General features: G+C 45.8%; 1 protein-coding gene across 9 annotated transcripts in view; it reads left to right on the plus strand.

The window, feature by feature from the left end:
• Positions 1-22525, plus strand: part of NR2C2 (nuclear receptor subfamily 2 group C member 2) — a 97937-nt gene extending 75412 nt beyond the window's left edge. For all 9 annotated transcript variants that reach the window (XM_038565575.1, XM_038565567.1, XM_038565574.1 and 6 more), the window contains 10 exons: positions 549-728; positions 1748-1895; positions 2277-2370; positions 5894-6027; positions 7033-7210; positions 8387-8508; positions 9337-9476; positions 11968-12105; positions 13089-13194; positions 16053-22525. In XM_038565575.1, coding sequence (XP_038421503.1) covers positions 549-728; positions 1748-1895; positions 2277-2370; positions 5894-6027; positions 7033-7210; positions 8387-8508; positions 9337-9476; positions 11968-12105; positions 13089-13194; positions 16053-16227 — 1415 coding nt within the window. In that variant the 3' untranslated portion in view covers positions 16228-22525. The remainder of the gene's footprint in view (positions 1-548; positions 729-1747; positions 1896-2276; positions 2371-5893; positions 6028-7032; positions 7211-8386; positions 8509-9336; positions 9477-11967; positions 12106-13088; positions 13195-16052) is intronic.
• The last annotated feature ends 1086 nt before the right edge of the window (positions 22526-23611 follow it).

Consider the following 23611-nt stretch of genomic DNA (forward strand, 5'->3'; position numbering starts at 1 on the left):
GGGCCTACATAATCACAGCCCCTGTGCTTCCCCCAAGTAGCTCTAGGGCCCAGGACATGGCTCACACAGAGGGAGTAAAGGGAAGAGTAGGATGTGTGCTAAAAAAAAGCACATGCATGCTTTTGCCACATGCCACTGTTGGCAGGACACAAGCACTAGGTAGCTTCTCAAGCTCGGGTTTGCAGAGAGCCAGGACCAGGTATGCACAAGTGGACAGTATGGTTCAGCCATCATCTGTGAGCTCTCACTGCATGTTAGGTCCTTTGTGTACTAAAAGCATTAAGGTCATGCCATTTACCAGCTGTCAGGTAACCTATCTGAGCTTCTCTTTTTCTATCATGACATCACAGGGCCACTTAAAAGATTATAGGAAAATTATGGGAAGAAGTTAAGTACTATGCTTAATGCTCAGGCTCATGGTTGCCCCTTGGCTGCTGGCGTCTAACACTGTGCATCAGTCACTCTGATAGACTTACCTTAGAAACAGGGCTTTGTGACAGATCGCCTGTTCTCTTGGTGAACTGCTTCATACACCTTTCTCTTTTCAGGTCGTCACTATGGGGCTGTCAGTTGTGAAGGTTGCAAAGGTTTCTTTAAAAGGAGTGTAAGGAAAAATCTGACCTACAGCTGCCGGAGCAACCAAGACTGTATCATCAATAAACACCACCGGAACCGCTGTCAGTTTTGCCGGCTGAAAAAATGCTTAGAGATGGGCATGAAGATGGAATGTGAGTAACAATACGAACAAGCTGCCTGGGTTAGCAAATTGGGAGAAAGCCAGATTTCTATACCTGGCTTTAAAATACTCTTAAGAGGAAAAAAATAAAAATAAAAATAAAAATAAAAATAAATAAAATTAAAATAATAAAATAAAATAAAATAAAATACTCTAAGAGGAAAATATCCACTGAGGCTTCTTTTGTTTCCTTTCTGGGTCAGCTAGGTGATCCAGCGCCCGTGCTGTAGTTAGTCATCTCCCATGGTGTGTGTGGAAACCTCCTCCAGATAACTCAGGAAGCAGCACAGTGCTGTGGAGTGAACACAGGCTTGAGAGTATCAAACCGCAGTTCTGCCTTATAGAAGCTGTGAGGCCTCAGGAAGACATGTCACCTCTCTCAGCCATAGGGTCCTTGTCTAAATAGGACCCCTTACCTTACTTACATATTGGGTCTGGGGTTCCTTTCTTTCTTTTAAAAAGATCTTTATTTTCTTCAGTTGTTTCTGACCCATATACCTCTCTCAGACCAGATTCCTGAAGGGAAAGACCTCTAGTGTTATTGAAAACTGACACCCCATTAAACAGTTTGCCACAGATGCCTTACAGGCTTGAGTTGGACATTAGATTGGTTTCTTTATGACACGTGCATTGGACAAGCTGTCTGTTAAGGGCCTGCTTGAAGATGGGTGTTTCTCTTCCTGGAGAGTACCTTCTATTAGCAAAAAGTGAAGACCCAGAGGCCTCAGTATGGGTCCCCCACGTGAGGCCATGCAAATGCCATGCTGAAGTTTCTTAGGCCATGCCCACCCTCCTGAACTCTTCAGATTTAACATGGCATTGTTTGGCTTTGAGCTTTTCTTTCCTTTGGCTGAAAAGTCCTCTGAAAATTGAGCTAGATGTGTCTAGCACCAGAGCTTATCATCCCTATTGTAGCAGACTTAACTAAGGAAGACTCCTAACTTTACTATGAAGAATATAGTTTTTAATGACTCTTTCCTCTAAACGTGAATATTTATGTTGTGATTTAAGCTGTGCAGAGTGAACGGAAGCCCTTTGATGTACAACGGGAGAAACCAAGCAATTGTGCTGCTTCAACTGAGAAAATTTATATCCGGAAGGACTTGAGAAGTCCTCTGATAGCTACTCCCACGTTTGTGGCAGATAAAGATGGAGCAAGGTCAGTCTGTTTTGACAAGGAACAGAAAGGGAAAAGAAGAAATCCAAACTGTATCCCAGTAAAAACTAGAGTTGAGAATCCCTTGGTGTATTCTGAAGATCAGGTTAACTTTATTTAACAGAGCAGCCACAGTCTGTGGTAAGCCTGGAAGCCAAGGAGACATGTATCCTTGTGGCATCCTGTCTCAGGCTATAGGCCCAGCTTTGTGCACATCTCATTGCAGAGAGTAGAGGGGTTGTCACACTCGATGGCTGAGCCTAGTTAGAGCTTCTCTGCTATCCAGACAACTTTGCAGATGTAGAAGGGACAGGGCAATGCAGCATGATGATGCTCTGCATTAAAAGTTGGAAGCTACTCTGGGTTTTTTTATGTCTTAAATAGACAAACAGGTCTTCTTGATCCAGGGATGCTTGTCAACATCCAACAGCCTTTGATACGTGAGGATGGTACAGTTCTCCTGGCCACGGATTCCAAGGTAATGTTCTCTACCAACACCATCTCTTCCACCTTTATGTTACAGTACAGACTGTTTCTCTAGATGTGTGCACCCACCTTCTTGGCCTTCTGAGAGTACCTTGAAAGCCTGGCCTTCCGCATCTCATTTTATTTCTTATGCAGCCATCCTATGATTTGTTCTAGGGATATTGATGGCTTTTCAGAAACTCAGGGCTGGCTGGTTGTAGTCATTATTACATGGCAGGATCTAGAGTTCAATCTAGTGAAAATTCAGTGGCTCTCATTTTGATAGTCACCCCTACCCCACCCAGTACATCCATTGGCAAACTACCAGTGTGTTGGGGAAATGGCTGCTTACCCTCAGACAGTCTTTTGCAGAAACACTTAGTTCCTTTTTTTTTTTTTTTTTTAATGAAGTATGGTTGACACATAGTGTGACATTATCCACCCCGCCCTGTTCCTTTCTATCAGATGATCTGCAGAAGGAAGTCCAGTCAGGATTCTGACAATTGCAAAACTACTCAGAGCACATCAGCCATAGGGAATTTAACTTGTTGTGAACAAAGGTATTTGTCAATCCAGGAGAGAGAGAGCTGGCTAAGCCCTGTGAAGATAACTAAGGAGAGAAGGGTTTTATCCAGGCAAGGAAATTGATTATATTTCTCATCTCGTTCCTGATGTAACCCAATAATGGTGAAGTAGTAGTAAGCCATGGTCTAAAAGAAGCAACTTGGTAACCAAGTGCTGGCATAGCTACCGCTCTAAGAGCCAGAGCTGCACTATTTGCAGGCTTCCTTCCTGTCTTTTCACGTGCACATTGCTTTGCCCACTTGGTACATTAGGAACATCCTCTCTTGGGGAAAGAAAGGCAGCAGTGAGAGCTGTTGGCTGGCACCAAAAGTTGCCCTCCAACCTGTGGTCCTTACGCTGGCCTTGTGCTACCTGTCTGTGGGGCCTGGTGCTGTGTGCTACATGGGAATCATACCTGGCTTGCTGCTGTCACCCAGTAGACATTCCGGACAGCTTTGGAGGTGTAGTGGGGTGGAGAGAAACCAAAATCCTGAAAGTAAGGCCCAAAAAACCTGATAACCAAAGGATTTCACAGCAGCTGTTCTGTTGTGTTGGCCATGCAGACACTGTGAGAATAAGAACCAAGAGACTGCAGAGTCTGCTGGTCCTGGGTCCCGAGCCCAGCACTGCTCTTGGTAGCCATGTGCCCTCTTTCCTGCATCTGTGCTTCCCTTAGCACCACCACATGGGGATGCTGGGGAACATGAGTAAGTCCCTGTTAGAAAGCATGCAGCATACAGTGAACACTCAGTACAGGAGGAGTTAGTCATGGTCACTGGATGGAAGAGAAGGGACACAAAAACTGGGTAGTATTTAAGTAGTAGCGAAGAGAAAGCTGCAGAGTCAGATCCGTTCTCCCTCCCTGTTCCTTCCTCTGTGATGTGGAAGTGACCATACCTACCCCAGGAATTTTTCATGAAAAGCAGACTATGGACATAGACTTTACTTATTTATGAAAAAGAAGCAGGCTTCACGTAGGGAGCCCAATGTGGGACTCCATCCCAGGATTCCAGGATCACGCCCTGGGCCGAAGGCAGATGCTTAACCACTGAGCCACCCAGGCATCACTGTAAACCTATTTTAAAATAAAATTCAAAACCATGTACTCTGGCTAAATACAGAGATCCCATGTCCCCTGTACCCAGTCACCCCCATCTTACCCAGCAGGCCTGCAGCACAGTGTAAAAGGCCACAACCCCCGTGTGGTGCAGACAGGCTGGTCTTTTTCTTCTCTCACTTCCACTCTCGTTCTCTCATTCTCATCTCTCTGTCATGACGGCCTGCATCTTTCAGCAGTTGCAGGATACTCTGTTATGTAGTGGTTCTGTGGTTTATGAAACAATGCTCTGCTTAGGATCTTTTCCACGATTCTAGTTTTTCACTTTTGTGATCCAGACACAACAGATATTTGTGTCTACCTGTCTTGGTTTATTTGTTTGAGTATGTCTTTGGCTTTCTTCCCCTTTTTTTTTAAATTGAGATATAATTCACATACCAGAAAACCACTCTTTCAGTGTACAGCAGTGGTCTTAGTACATTTCCAAGGTTGTACAACCATCACCACTACCTGATTCCAGAACATTTCATCACCCCAAAAAGAAACCTTGCACCCATTAAGCAGTCACTTCTCCCTCCCCCTACTCCAGCCCCCGCCAGTTGCTACTCTACTTTATGACTGATTTTGTCAATTCTGGACATTTCTTATAAAGGGAATCATACAATCTGTGGCTTTTTGTGACTGGCTTCTTTCTCTTAACTAATGTTTTCGAGGTTCATCCAGTTGTGGCATGTGTCAGCACTTCATTCCTTTTTATTGCCAGAGACTAAGGCATCGAATGGCTGGACCACATTTTATTTATCGAGTTATCACCTGATGTACATTTGAGTTGTTTCTATTTTCTTTTCTTTTTTTTTTTTAAGATTTTATTTATTCATGAGAGACACAGAGAGAGAGGCAGAGACACAGGCAGAGGGAGAAGCAGGCTCCATGCAGGGAGCCTGACGTGGGACTCGATCTTGGGTCTCTAGGATCACACCCTAGGCCGAAGGCGGTGCTAAACCGCTGAGCCACCCAGGCTGCCCGAGTTTTTTCTATTTTCTATTATTAATAGTCCTGCTATGAACATTTGGGTACCAATTTTTTTGTGGACATATGTTTCAGTTTCTTTTACATTATGTACCTAGGAGTGGAATGACTGGTCATGTGGTAACTCTACGTTCAAACTTTTGAGGAGCTGCCAGACTGTTTTCCACCAGAGGCTGCACCATTTCACATCCCCACCTGCAGTGTGTGAGGGTCCAGTTTTTCCACATCCTCCCAACCCCTGTTATTATCTGTCTTTTTTATTATAACCATCCTGTTGGGTGTGAGGTGGTATCTCACTGTGGTTTTGATTTGCATTTCCAGTGATGTTGAACATCCATCCTTCCATGTGCTTTTTGGCCACTTTTTTAAACTGACTTGTCTTTTTATTATTGAGCTGTAAGAGTTCTTTATCTAAAGAACTGGCTAAATATTCTGGCTACTAAGCCATTATTGAGATGTATGATTTGCAAATACTTCTTATTCTATGGGTTGTCGTTTCACTTTCTTAATAGCCTTTTTTTTTTTTAGGATTTTATTTTTAAATCACCTCTCCACACAGCGTGGGGCTCAAACTCAAAACCCCAAGATCAAGAGTCTCACATCCCACCAACTGAGCCACCACGAGCCAGCACAAGAGTTTAAATTTTGGTGGTGTGTCCAGTTTGTCTACTTTTGTTCTGTTACCTTATTACATGTATATTTATGTAACCACCACAATCAAGACCCAGAACTCCTCCATCGCCAAAAAGATCTCCCTCCTGCTGCTCTATTGAGGTCATGCCCCAGAGAAGCTGTTTTTAAACTAATTTTATACTGTCATTGGCCTGAGAGTCTTTCAGGTGTGTGTTTGTGTTCATCCGTAATGTTCTTATTTTTTGTTTAATAGGCTGAAACAAGCCAGGGAGCTCTGGGCACACTGGCCAATGTAGTAACCTCCCTCGCCAACTTAAGTGAATCCCTTAACAATGGTGATGCTTCGGAAATGCAGCCAGAGGACCAGTCTGCGAGTGAGATTACTCGGTACGATGCCATGAGCGCGGAGGCTCCCCCACTGATGTGCACACTCAGTTCCTGCTGTGTGGGGGCAGGTGGCAGCATTTTGACACCCACCCTGTATTTAATCAAGGCTTGTAAAATTGTCACAGTGTTCTTGCACATCTGTCGTCTTTCACATTTTAACTGTGGGAACATGGACCCACTTATATTAACATGATATTAAACAATCAAAACTGTTTTTCATTCCAAACAATGAAAAGGGAAATGGAGTGACTCAGTGGAAGCACGGAAAACCCTTCAGAAGACAGGTGTTACTTGTATCAGTCTTTGGTAATTTGGACTAATTATAAATAGTCCATCCCCTTTCCCACTTCTGTTTTAGCTTCTTTTTCTCATGTATGTTTTTTCCAGATAGTCTAGAGCTTGAGTCCATCAGGGTGTCACTGAGAGACAGAATTAGCTGGTCCCAGATGTCCGTAACTGGCGGTAGAAGGTGTTTCTTCTCCCACAGCCTGGCTCTTGTGTTTGCTCCTTCCCTGTGGGACTGGCCACTCCCGCCCATCTTGCCAGGCTGGGCAGATGCACAGCTGGAGGCCACACGAATGCCCTGGTCCTCATGCTCTCTTGTGCTCTGATAGCAAAATTAAGGTCTAGATCTAATGGAAAGAGAATGGGATTCGAGTTGGGTGGAGTTCTGGTTCCACTGCATAGTGGGTGGTTGGTCTTGGAAAAGTTTTTGAACATCTCTAAGCCTCAGCTTTCACGTCTGTAAAATGGAGAGGGTTCTATGTTGGAGAGTAGTTGTGAAAAATAGGAAATATGTGTGAAAATAAATAATATATAACTTAGTGCCCATGATGATGTGTTAACCATACACAGAAGCTCTGGTTGTCATGCCTTCCCCTAGCAGGTAGAATTTAATGATCTTTTCCCCATCACATTGTTTTTCTAGATTATGTCTCAACTAAAGTTCTCTTCCTCCTAAAAGCTGTGGATTCACAACTTTGCCTGCTTCATTTTTGCTCACAGGGCATTTGATACCTTAGCTAAAGCACTTAATACCACAGACAGCTCCTCCCCTCCAAGCCTGGCAGATGGGATAGACGCCAGTGGAGGAGGAGGCATTCATGTCATCAGCAGAGACCAGTCCACACCCATCATCGAGGTCGAAGGTCCCCTCCTCTCAGACACTCATGTCACATTTAAGGTAAGTGCGTTTAGGCAAACCACATCCCTGGTCTGCAGTTTGAAACAAATCTTGCAGGGAGCTCATTTTCATGTTGTTGGCTTTTGACCTGGATCTTGTGTTCCAAAACAGTATTCTCATTAGAAAGCATTGTCACTCATGTTTTGCTCACAGTGTTTTGGCTCTGAAGGTAACTTGTCCTGAAGCCGGTGTGGCCTATCCTTGCCAGGATGGGCTGACATGGTGCTGCCCAGTGAGGGCTTTTAGTGGGCTTCTCTGCCTCTTCTGCTTTCTCGGGTGGCCTGGCTTCAGCATAGGCTCAGGCAGGTACCTTCGTGTGCTCCAGCAGGCAGCCAGCCAGCCCTCGTTCCTAAGCTTGGTCCTGACCACCTGTTTTCTTGAGCCACAGAAAATAGAGCTCCTATCTCCTTGAAGAAGGCTATTTGTCTGGCCCACAGGCTCCTTCACTGGCCTCACTTCCAGAGGGCACTCTCAGGGTCCCCAAAGCCCTCAGTTTCTAGGGCTACTGACTGTGTTGTGTCTTCCTGTTCCCCATGTGTTCTTTACTAGAGAGGCCTGACCAGTCACTTAGAAAGCCTGGGTTACCAGGCAAGCACTGGTTACCAGTGCCAAGAATATAGGTCACCAGTGGGATTCCAGCATGAAAGGCATTAATTCCCCTTCTGGACTTGGAGCTCTGGAGCCTAGAGCTCTGAACATTCTGATGGTGACATCTCATCCTCCCACCACATAGGCTTCTCCTCATCTCTCACTCACTGTTACCCCGAGGCCACCAACCAAATAAATGCCTCTTAACTATGAAGTTGACACCTGTTCCTGATTTCATTTAGATTTTAACCTGTGGCTCAAAATGGAATTGTCTTAGAATACCAATTTAGTTGAGGCATGAGTTGAAAAGTATGTCTTTATATAAGTGAGCTGGGAGGTCGCCATCATCGACCACATTCCACAGGCCATCAGACCCTAGTTTACCTGGCAAGAGACCATGGGGAGTTGGTGCCAGCCCCCCGCTGCAGAAGACACAGGCTTCGTAAGGATAGGTCTGTGCAGGAGCTTCATCAGGGATCATCACAATTCAGGTTTTCACAGTTGTTGAGACATGACCGCAGTTCATGTTGACAGAGCCATGCCCTGTCTCTCCGTCACCTCCTGTGCTGTGTGCCTCCTCTTCTCCAGCTCACCATGCCCAGCCCAATGCCAGAGTACCTCAATGTGCACTACATCTGCGAGTCAGCATCCCGCCTGCTTTTCCTCTCCATGCACTGGGCCAGGTCAATCCCAGCGTTTCAGGCACTTGGGTAAGTGACCTTTTTCTCTGCGTGTATCCTTTGGCAAGAGCCTTCCCCTCATTAGGAATGGCCTGGAAGATACCTGAGTGCCCTTCTAGTTTATTCTAGTTTATTCCAGTGATCCTGATTTTCTTAGTAAATATACCCAGTGGACTACTAGCAGAGGACCGTGGTTGCCAGTGCTTTGATGCTCCTCAAATTTTTATCAGGCATTCTCCATAGGCCGAGGACTTGGTGATAAGAGCCAGGGATGGAGTAGAATAGAACACAGTAGTCAAGTAGAGAGACAAGTACAGAGAGGTCACATCTGGGGTCTTCTCAGATAAGGTCATACAGTTTGCAGTGCGTCAACCACACTGTCTTGAGCATAACTCCTTCAGGGCAGGGCTGCAGGCTGCCTTGGCTGGCCCCTCTCTCCGTGCTCCAGGGCTAGCTCATCCTAAGGTTTGCCAGCCCTTGGTTCTCGAGGATAGGTGCAGGTGTGTCTCCCATGCCCTTTAGAGTCCACACTCCACTCCTAGAGCTCAAGTCACTATGGCGCCTTGACAGCCACGCCAGGGCCACTGCGGATTTAGGAGGCTGTAGGAGGTGACACTTTAGTCACAGTCATTTAGATTTCTCATTACCAAAGTCTTAAGTGTCTTTGTTTAGAGCACAGTATATTCTCAGAGGGTCTTTAGTGAAGAGCCTCACAGACAGTAGTGTTTTTGAAGGATGATCCCAGACATACCGTAGACCTTCAAGAAATACCTGTTGGATCCACTGGTTTGAGGTGCACTGGGGCCTGGGGAGTGTCAGCAGGCAGGCACCCACACCCCCCACCCTCTGTTCCCCCAGGCAGGACTGCAACACCAGCCTGGTGCGGGCCTGCTGGAATGAGCTCTTCACTCTGGGCCTGGCCCAGTGTGCCCAGGTCATGAGCCTCTCTACCATCCTGGCGGCCATTGTCAACCACCTACAGAACAGCATCCAGGAAGGTAGGCCTGTGGGGAGGGAGGGAAGGGGAGGGGTGTGTGCTCAGTTCAGGCTGGCCCCTGTGTCCCACAGCTCCCACAGGCTGAGGACACTCTTAACTCCTAAATCCTATGAGACCAGTGAGAACATTTCAGTTTCCTGCCTCACTGTCTTCTTTTCATATAAGGAGTATGAAAGAGGAGGGAAAAAAGATAATTGAAAAAGTTGCCAACTTCCTGATACATATTTAGTGATGTTTTCAGGACAATCAATATAGTCTATACTTTCATCTTGATGGACAGGTATAAATGGAAAAAAACCAGTTTTTCACTTGCATGGGTATAAGAAAAACCCAGGTCTTTCCCTCTTGTGTTTCTCTTCTCTGCATGTGTCCCTTACTACCCACTCAGTGCGTCTGACACTTGTGGTCACCAAGGGGGTGTGATGCACAACAGGCAATTCCCTGAGTCAGTTAGGACCCTGTCAGACATAGTGTCAGATCCCACAGGTTAAAGGGTCAGTCCCACAAGACCCCCCCCCCCCCCCCCCCCAATACCACATGCAAGTCCAGGCTATCCCCTGTGCTTCTGACCAACTTGCTGTAGACTGGACATTGCAGTAAACCTTAGCTTGGACTAATTCACTAGTGCGGTTGACAACTCAAGGATAAAAGATGCAGATGAACAGCCAGGTGAAGAGAGATACAGGATGAGGTCTAGGAGAGCCTCAAACACAGAAGCTCCTATCCCTGTGGATCTGGGGGGTGCTTTGCCCTTCCAATGTGCATCTGTTCACTAACCTGAAAGCTCTCTGAACTCCATACATTGAGATTGTATAAATACTTCCTCATGTAAGCATGAGCAGTTACTGACTCCATTTCTGGCCCTTCTTCCCTCTCTAAAAGATGAAGGATGGGGGTGGGAATTCCAAGCTTGTGAGCACACGTTAGTCTTTCCAGGGGACATTAGGGGTCCCACCCAAAGTCACATCAATGGAACAAAAAATGCTCTTAGTGCTCTTAACATGTAAGAATTTACAAGGGCTTCAAGAGCTCTGTGACAGGAACCAGGGGGCAGAGACCTACGTATGTATTTTCTGTCCTCTCACAACGGTTACCCTTTCCCATGTAATAGATTCTCACAACCCTAGAGAGACTGTTTACTGCAGTAAGGTCCCTGGCATGCCCCAAGTGAAATAGCAAGAAGAGCTGGGCACAAACCCAGGTCACGCAGACCCCTGGTCCAGGATACCGTTGCTTCGCCCTTTGTCTTCATGAATTAACTAGTGACTCTCTTCTAGAAAGATTTGTGGCAGCCATCTAACAGTTGGTGGTCCATTCCCAGCTGTGTCAGGATCAGGAGACTGCGTCTCTCCACATGCTTTACATATAGTGCACCAAAGACACTGTCTCAAAAAAAAAAAAAAAAAAAAAGACACTGTCTCAAGGGAGCATGCCTGGGACTCAGGACTAATACAGAAAATCTGCAGTTGACGCTGAATTGCATTTGAGCTGCACTTTTAAGTAGGCATTCAAGATGTTTGATTATCTAGGGATTGAGTGACCTAGTCATACCTTTGTTTCTCTAATTGCGCCTTTAAACCCTGTAACATTTTGTTGCATTTAAGTTAGATATGTTCACAAATGAAGATTAGTTATCTTTATTTATTTATTTTGAGAGAGCGAGAGAAGAATCTCAAGCAGGCTCCATGCTGGGCTCAATCTCATGACCCTTGAGGTCCTGACCTGAGCTGAAATCAAGAATTGGACGCTTAACCAACTGAGCCACCCAGGTGCCCTTTAATTATCCTTTAACTGAGTGTGATAATACTTTCAGCAAATATTGTCAGGAAGATTAAATCAGGGGATCCCTGGGTGGCGCAGCGGTTTGGCGCCTGCCTTTGGCCCAGGGCGCGATCCTGGAGACCCGGGATCGAATCCCACATCGGGCTCCCAGTGCATGGAGCCTGCTTCTCCCTCTGCCTGTGTCTCTCTGCCTCTCTCTCTCTCTGTGACTATCATGAATAAATAAATAAATAAAATCTTTAAAAAAAAAAAAAAAAAAAAAAAAAAAAAAAGGAAGATTAAATCAGATAACATAGAAAATTGTTTTCACAACTAAAAAATGTCAGCATTTAATGGATAGGCCCATAAACCTTTATTAAATGCCTGCAGAGACTTAGAGAACCTGAGCGCTGGTAAGAACTGACTTGTGGGTCTTAAGCACAGAATAAAAGGAATTCCCAGATTGTATTTATAGACCCTACCCAAGGTGAGGCCAGGGAGACTCAAAGGTCCAGGGCTTTGTTCCTGAGACATAACATACAGCAGAGTGGCATTTGGGTATCTTGTCACTTCGCCTTCACCTGGAAAATGGGGCTCTTAACCATCTTAAAGTAACAGTTTTTCCATTAAAAAATGAAATTAGTTTCTCTTTCAACCTGTGTTGCCTCAAAGAAGCTTGTGTTACTATTCTTACCAGCCTTTCTCAGAGCATCTGTGATGTTGCTTTCTAGATAAACTTTCTGGAGACCGGATAAAGCAAGTTATGGAGCACATCTGGAAGCTTCAGGAGTTCTGTAACAGTATGGCCAAGCTGGATATAGACGGCTATGAGTATGCATACCTTAAAGCTATAGTTCTCTTTAGCCCCGGTAAGATATGTGGTGGTGACTCACAACAGTTTGCCGCCTGTGTCTACTGATATTTCTAAACATGAACGTGTTGTCAAGTTGTCAGCTGTGTAGAAAGAGCCCTGCCAGATTGTATGTGACTGAATGTTCTCCTAATAGGTGTGCTTTGCTAGCTAACATAAACACAGACAGTCTTTTAAATTGTTGCCTTCACGGTCTCAAAGACTGATGACATGGTGCCTGGTGACTTCGTATGTTGAATTGGTTTATTCTATATTCTAATTTAAACCATTGGCCAAATAAGACTTTGGCATACAGCATAGAGTATACTACCATCCAACGTCCTTTTTTGTTTTGTTTTGATTTCTTTTGCTTTCCCTTTTGCCAGTGTCAGATGGTGTTAGCATAGGTCCTCCAGCACAGAGTAAAAGTGCACGAGTTTACCTGTCCTTGTGGGGCAGCAGCTAGAGAAGAGGCAGCAGGACTGTCCGGCTGGCCGTGCAGCCCCCCGTCAGCTGTTCTCTCTCAGCCTCCAGAGAGCTCACTTAGGCTGCCTGTTGTCCTGACCGCTGTCCTCCATAGTTTACCCTCCCTTCCTCCCCAGGGATCCCCTGATGAACTAATAAAACAGCTAATAAAAATGGGAGAGATGATGCAATTAAATACATAAAAAGTAAATGATCATTTCTAATCTCGGGATAGTTCCAAAATTTCTGTTTTCTAGAATGGTAGGTGTCCAGATCCACGCCAGATGGGGCTGCTGAGGCTGCTGTGACCACTCAGGAGCCCCACCCAGTCCTGGGAACCTTCAGGCCTTAGCAGAATGCACAGAGCAGAAGCCCGTATTTTAGGAGTAGTAGCCACCCCAGAGCCCCATTCAGGGCTCAGTCTATATTGTACTTGAGAATTGGTCAGAGGCTTATCGAAAAATCAGTACTTGGGAAGTCTGCAAGTGAGGCTTTCCCAACACACAGAGCAATTTGGGGGTGCTTTTCTCTTTTCAGATCATCCAGGTTTGACCAGCACAAGCCAGATTGAAAAATTCCAAGAAAAGGCACAGATGGAATTGCAGGACTATGTTCAGAAAACCTACTCAGAAGACACCTACCGGTGAGGCACACAGATACACGCTCTGGCTGTGGGGCATGAAGGAGTGCGGCTGGATGTGCAGTCGCAGATAGAAATGTCAGCCTTCCTGCCTCTGGCAGCCTGCTAGAGCCTCCTTCTGATCACACTCTAATGCCTGCATTGCGTGGATGGTAGCAGTGTGGAAAGTGCTAGGTGGGAGGGTCAGGAATCCTGGGCCATTCCAGTGTTGCTGGGTAAACTGCGAGCGAGACCTTGGGGTGCTCTTCTGTAACACGATGGGGCCTGATCACTGCTCTGGGGCTAACGTTGTATACAGAGGGGCAATTCTCGTGGGGCCTCCCCTCGTCCAGAAGAGCAGCTCTGGCCTTCTGGCCTACATCCACGGAAGAGGTAGAGCTAGCATACTTGATAGAAGAGTATTCATTGACAGAAACCAAACCTGACCTCTACAGAGGAATGAGTGGGTTACAGAAAATAGTAAGTTTGCTCTCAGATAAACTGATTTTCTTTAAATCCCTTTATGTGGGACTTTAGAGGCTGGCTGAGGTTTCTCTCAGCAGAGATATAAACAGTACAAGTTAATTTGTATTACTTATACCGGTTGGGCAGCAAATACATGTATGTGTGTGTATATGAGCCTTTTTCATCCAAATCTGGACAGGAAGGTGGTTCTCAAATAGGACAGACTGCCTGGCAGGCTTTCCAGCCAAGGAGTGGAGGAGCTCTCTGATCATGACCACTTCAACCCACTAGAAGCTACATGAATTACTAAAGTCATGTCAGGCAAAATATTTCCTTCCCTGCCCTGCCCCCTTAAACACTTGAGCAAAACTGACCAAGAAGATACATGGCAGCACTTTCCTCAATTTGTGTCACCTTCACAGACTTCAGTCTGTAGGTGCCCCATGGAATGAAAATGCCCCAAGCCCCAGGAGGACCATTTCTGTGGTGCGACGAGCACAGGGAAGGGAGGCATCCTGTGGCGGCCCCTGCTGGCCGAGAACCTCCTGTGCTTTAGACACAACTCCATGGCCCAGACACCCCTTTTGCCAAAGCAGGATCCACTTTCTCCTGGAATTTCTAAAAACCTCACCATGAATCTTAAGTAATTCCATTCTCAGTACATAGGGAATGGGACTGCCAATAATGCAGCCACACCCAGAGCTCATACATCCAGCTGGCGGGCAAGCTGTCACCTAAGGAAGCCATGGGCCTACTTGCACCCAGTGCCCATGGTCAGAAGAGCCTGGAAATGCCCCTCTGGGGGCTGCTGGCAGAGCCACAGCACACTAGCATCATCTTGACTACAGCAACTCTCTGGCCTTTGAAAGTAGGTGTTTCTGAAAAAATGCAGTCAGGGACCCAGGGATAGAGGGGGCGGCCAGCCAAGCAATTTGGGGCCAAAAATGAGAGAAAAGAGGCTTTCTTATGAGACTTAGAAACTCACTCAAAGACAGTTCCCCATAAAAAGCCCTAGGATAGCTGACCTCTGTTTCTGCATTCATTATCTTACTCTTTCCCATCTTTATGCCTTTTCTCATAGTATTTGCTCCTCCTGGGACACCTTCCCATCCCTCCCCATTGTTCATTTCTCTGCTGGGAGAAACCTCAGCCAGCCTCTAAAATCTAAAGCCCAGCTGACCTGGGACCTCATGCCACCGCCCCACTCCACCCCCCAGAAGTCCTCCCTGATTTACCTGCTGGCATCCCAAGACCCTTCAGCCTGCCCGCCCCCTCGTGGTCTGTGGTGGTGTCCCATTACACCTTTGTGTGTCCTTGCAAGACTCATGGTGGCTGGGCGAATGGATGATGGTACTGGAATGCTGCTTGCATAATATATATCCTCTTTTTAAAAATAACAATGTTCACAGTAGAAGAAAATTAGAACATTCTGGAAAGTAAAATGAAAACTTTTAAGCCCCTATAAATACCAGTGTTCGTAGATACCTGTTAATGTTTTATGCATTTCCTTCCAGAAATTTTTTATATTGTGTAATTGGAATCATAAAATACAAAGTAAGGTTTTGTAACCCTTTTTTCATTCAATGTTCAACTGAGCATACTTCATTTTCTGTGACTAAGGAGATGCTGTAATTTCTTTAACACTTTCCTACTGATGAAAATGTAGGTTGTTTCCAGATGGGGCTGGCACCGCAGTGAGCATCCTTGCACACGTGGCTCTGCAGTGGCTATGGAATGGCCAGTCACATGCTTCAAGTACAGTGTCAGTGGCCTACCAGGACAATGTCACAGTGTGCCCTCCCACCCAGGGTGTTTTCAAAATGAAGACAATTTTTTTGCTTTATTTTTGATTTTTTAATTATAATGCTGTACAAACACTAGGGATTAGGGTAATACAGAAGAAGTTTTAATAAATAAAAGCACTCTAAGTCCCCAAATCCAGAGGACAACCATTCTCGTTTTGAACATCCTTCCGAATACTTTGCTTGTCACACAAATAAATGTACACAAATGAGGCTGTGCTGTACTTGCTGTTTTCCATTCTGCTTTTATTCAGCTGTACATCATGGACTTCTTTCCTTAACTGAAAAGAGATCTTTTTTATACTTTTTAGTGGATATATAGTGATATTTTATATGGAGACACACCATACTTTATTTCTTTTTTGGTGGGGGTGGGAAAAACATTGAAGGAAACGTGTATAGACATCTTTGTCCTTAGGTTTTTGTTGTGTATTTTTTTTTCCCCTCATGATAAATTCCTACAAGAGGAACTCTTGAAATCTGAAATCCAGGGGATAGATCATAGGTCTGTTTGGTTTAATTCCAAGCAGTGCAGTCAGAGTCCTGGGAGCCTGTCCTGGGAGAAGTCTTGAAGGGCAGTGAATCCCCTTTCTCTAAGGACCCTCCCTTTTACAGATTGGCCCGGATTCTCGTTCGCCTGCCGGCACTCAGGCTGATGAGCTCCAACATAACAGAAGAACTTTTTTTTACTGGTCTCATTGGCAATGTGTCGATAGACAGCATAATCCCCTACATCCTCAAGATGGAGACAGCAGAGTATAACGGCCAGATCACCGGAGCCAGTCTATAGTGCGCACCACACACCTGCCGAGAAGCAAAAGGATCCTCCCAGGACCGCTCAGATACAGAGAAAAAGTAGTGGTATTTTGGTATGTGCAAATATTTCCAGTATGTTAGCCATTTCCTACCTGGTTTCTTCTTATCTGTTAATCCCAGACAATAGCAACTAAAAGACTAGTAGGATCCTTTCCTGCCATAAGAAATGTTTTAATGCCTTTTGATGAAGCAGATTTTGGAACAATCTTTTAACCCAATTTGTAAAATTTAGAAATTCTCAAAGGGCAAAAAACAGAGTTTTATAATGTCAGAGACTAGTATTAAACAAAACTAAAAGAACCTAAGAGAACAGTATGTGTGTATATATATTAAAAATGTCCTTGGAATTAATAGCTACTAATTACCAGGGTAATAATATTAGCACTTTCTAAGCACTTCTTATCAATGCGTAATGTTAGCAACATCTTGCCTATGGGCAGGACAAATGGAAAACTGTATATGTCTTTTGCTGAAATGCTAATAATTTCTGTGAAAACGCACTAGGGTACAGGAGACAATCATTTATGTTTAAGAAAAGATGGCATCATTCCTAATTGTATGCACACATTGGTGGTGTTGAACTAAATTCCTATGAACGAATGAAAATGTGGCTCATGTGTATCATGCAGTAAGTGGGAGTGTGGAAGCACAGTCGGTGGTGACCTAAACCGGAAGCTTCCTCAGCTGTTGAGCTGATGATGCTTGTCAGGCTCACTGAGCTCTGGTTCTAGTCTGTGACTGGCCTCTGCAGACTCCTCCAAACCTGGGGCTCTCTTCTCATGACTGGTTCTCAGAATTGGATTGCAGCCAGTCAGACCTTAACTGCCACTTCCTGTGGCAACCGAAAACGTCCCCACATCACCACCCCTCACGGCAGACAGAGCCTCTGACTAAACAGTGCAAGGTGGGCATTTTGAACCCGATAGCAATTCCGGAATGCAGTCTGGGGCAGTTGCTTGTTCAGTTGGAGGAATACAAAGGTTCCCTTCTCAGGGGTTCCCATTCCAAACGTCCCTTAGAGAAGGGCCTGTATTCCTGTGGTTCACTTGAGCCTGGAGGTGATTCAGGGTGGGGGAGGGGTGCAGGATTTTGCTGCCTGGCAGGGTGGCGGCGGTGGCCGTATGGCTGGATGGAGGGTTTCTCTGTTGACCTCAAGTGTAAGGGTTTTCCAAAGTGTCTCCAGACTCCGCATTTCTGGTGGCAAGTCTTTGAATAGTACTGGTACACCATGCACTTTGATTTCCCCAGGTGTGTGCCAGCAAGGAACCCGGGAGCATTTTAGGTGATAGACGCAGAAGCAGGCCACCTGCTCCTTAAAAAAAAAAAAAAAAAAAAGAAAGAAAAAAAAAACCTTAACTCCCAAGTTACCTTCTTTCTCTTAATCTATAGCGACCATCGTTACAAGAACAGAAGGCAGTCATAAGGAAGTTCTGTCTAGTGCTCTTAAGAGCACCATAAATTCCTAAGGGTATAAGCAGCAGACATTTCCTGCTTGAGTGAAGTGGCCTGTCCAAGACCAGGTCAGGAACTCTTGGTTTCCTCGGTGCATAACCCAGATTAAGGGAACATGGCTCGAGTTAATTTTGCATCTCCCAGACCTTCTCATCAGATGGCACCCACAGAGACCCCGGTGCACTTGCCCTGCTCACAGGCACCCCCTGGTCTGGCCCAGGCCCTTGTCAGGGCCCTGTAGGTAGCCAGCCGGCCCCTGGCTTATGACAGAACAGACTGCTCTGTGCTGAAGTGTCAACAGCACTTGGTGAAAGTCGTTAGTGGGAATTATGCAGGGACAGTATCTCCAGCTTCTAAATTCCTGTTTGGATTTAAGCATATTATTTATAGTCCATGTCTTGGAAGCAAATTTTGGACACAATAGGGGTGCCCGTTATAAAATGATGGAAAGAATTTAATTTTGCCAGCTTAAGTTTTTGGTTTTCTGACTTCAAGGTGATTTAAATTTCAAAATTAGGAGAAAAAACAAGCCAAGACAACAGAGTTAGGGCAGGTCTGTTTCATTTCTGCTCACGAAGGATTTTAGCAGGAGGTAGTTTTAACTGTGTTTATGCATCTTACACAGCAAGTTGCCTCTTTCCTGTTCTTTTTATTTTTTTTAACGTAAGCATGTCTGTAGATCATATAGCAGGTCCCTGGGGATACATGCTATGTCGAGTCTCCCAGATCTGGGTGTTGCAGGAAAGGCCCAGCCCTCATTCCTGGGGGTGGCCCTGAGAGTGGTGTGTCCATTCAGCTGGTAGACTCAAGGTGGCCTTTCAGGTATGGGGACAGCTAAGCCAAGACCTCAGCTGGGGTCCCAACAACACTGCTAAAGGGTTTTGGGGTAGAGGTGATAACCAGCAAGAACACTCAACATTCTGGCGAGTGAGTGCTGCATTCTGGCAGGACAGCCCCAGAGAAAAATCACTTTAGCTTGGAGGGTCATTGATTCTGACCCATTCGTGCCCCTTGCGTCCCTTCACTGGTGGTGGCTGATTGCAGCAGACCTTTTGGGGCCTTAAACACTCATTAGTTTCCCAGATCCTCTCGGCCTTACTCTGAAGTAACCTCTTCCCTAAGGATCATGTTCACACAAGCTGATTTCTTGCTGCCCCAAAGCATTTCACACCTCCGACAGCAGCTCCATCCATCCTGTCTTGTCACATTGGTTAAGAGAAGCCCAAAGTCAAGAATTGAATTGAACAGGATCCCAGGCAGATCCTGAGGTTCAGCTTTCACAAGTCTTTTACCCCTTATTAGTAGTTCTTAGGAGTCTAGATTTGGTTAAGTAAGGCCAGCCTTCTACCCATGGAGTGTGAGTGAAATGAGCCCAGAGTGGATTCTTCATCACAGCCTGCACACACGCCCCTTCTGCTAGCCTGGCCCTTACCCCCTTGTCGGGGGAAGTCCACTGGCTAAAGGGAGAGCAGTACACACCACTGCTGCTCGATGGCGTGGGCTCTTCCAGAGGGGTCTCAGATAATGTTAGACAGGTATTAAAATTATGGAGGTCATTACATAGAATCATAAAACCGGACAGGAAGAGACTTAGAAAAAGTCCAAATTACGCAAGCCAATGATACTTCCCAGGTATTCCGCCCTTCTAATTTGAGATTTGTATGTGTGTCTCTTGGGGGGTTACTGTTATTTATTATCTAATTTCTGCCATGAAGCTGGGGTTGGGGTTCTTTTGTTGTTTGGGGTTTTATATTTAATTTCAGGTGTAGTCACTTGTTGTAAGAGGTTATGTAAATGCCCTCAGGGGGATCATTTTCTGGCTTGTCAGTATTAAATGTGAACTCTGTTCTGAGGCAGTTGCCACCAGCCGTGGTGAGAGCAGTGGGCGCACCTTCTCTTGGGCTCCCAGATAAGTGGCTGCATCTTGCTGGAGCACATGGTTGCAGCCACAGTACATACTTAGCAGCTTTGCTTGTTCTGGGGATAGCCGGGGCAGGGAGCTAAGAATTAGAAGGGCTATATCTAGTGCTTTTAATCTGGGGTGGGACCCACATCCTAATCCTTTGGGGGAGTTTCCAGTAGAGCAGTCTTGCCCCAGCCTGCCCTCTGCCTGCCAAGCAAGCAGCCCTTTGCAATGGGTCCAGGTTCCAGGACGTGATCAAATCACAGTCCAGAGCTTGTTGCCCACTTGTCCGTGGAAGGGGCCTCATGTGCAGGGGCAGCTGTAGATAACATTTCAACCCTTTTCAAAGTCTAGGCCATGAAAAGTGTCATCTTCAGACGTTTGCTTTTCTCCCAGCTGCAATGGGGCGGGGGCGGGGGGGTAGTGCCCTTTAGATCCTGGAAAGGTTGGAGCAGGCAGGGCAGATGCCCACATACTCCTTTGTCCCACTTCCAGTCTCTAGATTGTACGGCTCTTTGAAATGTCTTAACTTTGATGTAAATTTGTAAAGCCAAGCCCTAATCGAGATAGAACGGGTTTGGGTCTTTTGTACACAGGGTTCTGGACATCCTCACGTGTGCCTCCCGCCAGTGCACACTTGGTGTGTCCAGCCCTGGGGTCCCTTCAGCGGCATTGTGCGTGTACAGATTTATAGGCTTGTATGACTGAATGAATGTACATGTGTTTATATCCTATATATGTACAGTGTATATAGTGTGTGTACGTGTACATAGATGTATATTATGTATACAGACATGTAGCCATGTATCCAAAGTTTCCTTATGTTTTAAAGAGAGTCTATGATAGAGTCGCTAAAGTAAATCTATGCGGATGTTCCAAGGTCCCTCAGCAGGATGGATTTGCCATTTTGACTCCAATTTCCCTTGGGTGCGCCTGGCTGGGAAAGGCCACCGAGGCAGAACCTCCACTCTGTGCCAGGGCAGGTGCCGGACAGCAGAGGCCCGGACAGGAGGACGTTGCTGTGTATTCTCCGGGTTCGGACCATGGCCAGAAAGCTAGAGGACCACTTATCCTAATGTCGAAAACTGGGTGGGGATCTTGAGCCGGCTGCCACGTGCCTGGGTTGGCCTAACTGGAAGGAACGAGGTGCTTGGAGCGGTCCGCCTTCCCAGGCCCGCGCTGTCACGTGGTCCAGAGGTTCCGCGAGGGCTGTGCTGGGGCCCCGACTCCCAGGTCTACGCTCGCTCTGGACTTAGCAAAGGCGGGTGCTGCCCTGTGACTCAACAGATTCCCATCTCTAATGCGAGTTGAAAAAAAGCCTACCAAGTAGTCTTTTAAAATAAGCATGAATATGGTAACTTTTGGCGTAGAAGTTACAAATTTTAAATTACTTCTCTAACTGTAGCATGTGAATAAAACCCACTAATGTAAATTCTTTCTGTAAAATGATTTAAAATTTTCAGATAAAAATGACATTTTAATATGGCTATTTGTGCCCTTAAAGCTACAGATGCCAAATTGTCCTTGTCCAGGTCTATCCTGGTTGATTTTCCCCCGTAATTGGGCTTTAAACAGAGGCATGGCGCTCGGGAACCAGGGCCCAGCGTAGCTGCTTCCAGACCTGGTGAGCGGGGCCCGCCGAAGGGAGTCCCTGGACAGCTGCAAAAACTCACATAATCCACAGCTTTTCTGGTTTCAGTTTTTGGTTGTTTTTTTAAATAAGCTACTGAAATGTTTGAAAACACTTCATTGAGATCATAGTACTCAGTGCCTTTTGTGAGACGGTGGGTCATTTAGCCTTCAGCTTCCTCTCTATTGGATGAAAAAAAAAAAAAAAAAAAAAAGCTCCTGCTACTTCCCTGGCCTCATCCAACAGTGTGCATTTGACCCTTGCCCCTGTCCTCGCCTGTCACGACAATCACACTATTATTGAAGGTGGCTTTCCAGTTAAAATATAAGAGGAAGCCTGACAGTCTCTAAATGAATCTTCAAAATAAAAATTCTCATTTGGTGGGGGAGTGGGGGATCTTAACAGCAATCTAAGAATAATTAAACTTTGAATTAAAAACAGTTAGGGGTGGGGAATGCCTGAGATATATCTAAGGCCCAGCTATACCTTCAGTTCAGAAGCCAAATATTCTGGTATCTCAATATTTATACATACAGCATAGAAAAAAATGCTATAAACATTGGGAAAAAATGTTCGGCGACATTTACCGACAGACTATGATAAACTTAATATTTGGATAACATTTGGAAGTAGTAGACTTTATGTTACAAATGGCTTGTCTTAGGAACATATACTCAATTACCATTTTAACGACCAGAGCATCCATGGACTCAGATGCTGCCGCCACATACAACTCAAGTGCTGGAATATTTTTCTACGGTCTCCGTTCTCCCCATTCTCTTGTAAACCAGTGTTCAACTAGTTTTATAACTGAAAAGCTGCACATTTTTCATAGTACATAGTTTTTACCTGCAGTTTGGACCTCTCTGTTAAAATTTAGCTGCATTTCCAGCCCTTTTAAAAGACATGTTAAAGGAAAATTCGGGTGTTAGATTTTTGTGGGACCGTTTCTGTAACTTCTGCCCTTCACGATATAGAAAAATACTGTTTATGCCATTACATTTTAATTCCAGGTTTAAAACCTGTGGAAAGCTGTAGCTTAAAATCAGCTTTGTTTATGTGATGGCATTTAAAAAATAGCATGTTCTTTTTAAACTGAATTTTATAATCAATGTCTTCAGTCTTGAAGAAGAATTTGCATTGTTGTGTTTGTATATAGAGTATTGCAGTGCATGAATTAGCTTTATGCATTTTATTAAATGCTGTTTCAATGTGGCATTATTGTTGTGGCTTAATACTACTACCTAAATGAGGTTTATACTATTAAAAAAGTGAGTTAAAGACTAATGTGCATCTTCTCATTTCTTCTAATAATAATACCAGTAATGCCTGACCCCCAGGGGCGCCGCACTGGCTCAGCCCAGGTAGATGGTGAGGAAGCACCCTTGGGGTCAGAGGCCACGTTGCTGGCCCGGTCGGATTGTAAACCCCGTTTGTGGGAAAGGTGTAGCCTTTTCCAGGGGGGCCGCCCTTTGGTGTGGAGGTCAGAAAGCCAGGCAGCTGGTTCTGGAGCAAAGCACCCCCGGGCTGCCAGACCACACGGATGCTCAGAGCCAGGCCGCAGAGCAGCAGATGCCGCCCATAAGGGTAAGGACGATCCAGAATGAAAGGGTTCTTAAAGCTGCAGCAGTTGGAAAGAACCTCAGGTGACCGCTCATTTACTGCTGAGGATTTGGAGGTCCAAAGTCAGATTCTTGGCAGAACCCAAAGGCACCAGATAGGTTTGTGGGTTTTTTTAAGATTGATTTATTCATGAAGGACACAGGCAGAGGGAGAAGCAGGCTCCCTGCGGGGAGCCCGATGCAGGACTCGATCCCCGGACCCCGGGATCACAACCTGAGTCGAAGGCAGACGCCCAATCACTGAGCCACGCAAGGGTCCCCTTTCCTTCCATTTACATAAATTTTAAACCCATCTTAGAAGACAGTGATTTCAAGAGACAACAGTGCCCCCTAGTGGTGTTTATTTCAAGTCTGCAAACAATAGGCCCCCCCATCAGGCACTAGACGCTTCTCTCTACAGGACTCACTCTTGCTTCCTGCTCAGCAACCTGTCTGAGCACCCTGTGGGCTCTGGCAGGAAGGGCACTTCCCGGGCACTGGCCCACCTGCTGTGCAGACAGACCAAAGGAGGAACTCTCCGCAAAGCCCTGGCAACTGGGCAGGCGACAGCTGCAGTCAGCTGGGTGGGATTACTAGAAAGACAGGAAGGATTTGAATGGAGGGTGCGCCGTGGTGCGGACCTGCCATCAGACACCACCCTAGTGAGCCTGCAGCCATCCCGGAACCCTGCCCGCCACCCCACCCAGCCCCACCAGCCGTCCCCCTGAGCCCCAGGCTGGCACAAAATCACAGTAAACCACAACCCGGGCAT

This window comes from Canis lupus, chromosome 20 (assembly GCF_011100685.1).
Source record: "Canis lupus familiaris isolate Mischka breed German Shepherd chromosome 20, alternate assembly UU_Cfam_GSD_1.0, whole genome shotgun sequence".
NCBI lineage: Eukaryota > Metazoa > Chordata > Mammalia > Carnivora > Canidae > Canis > Canis lupus.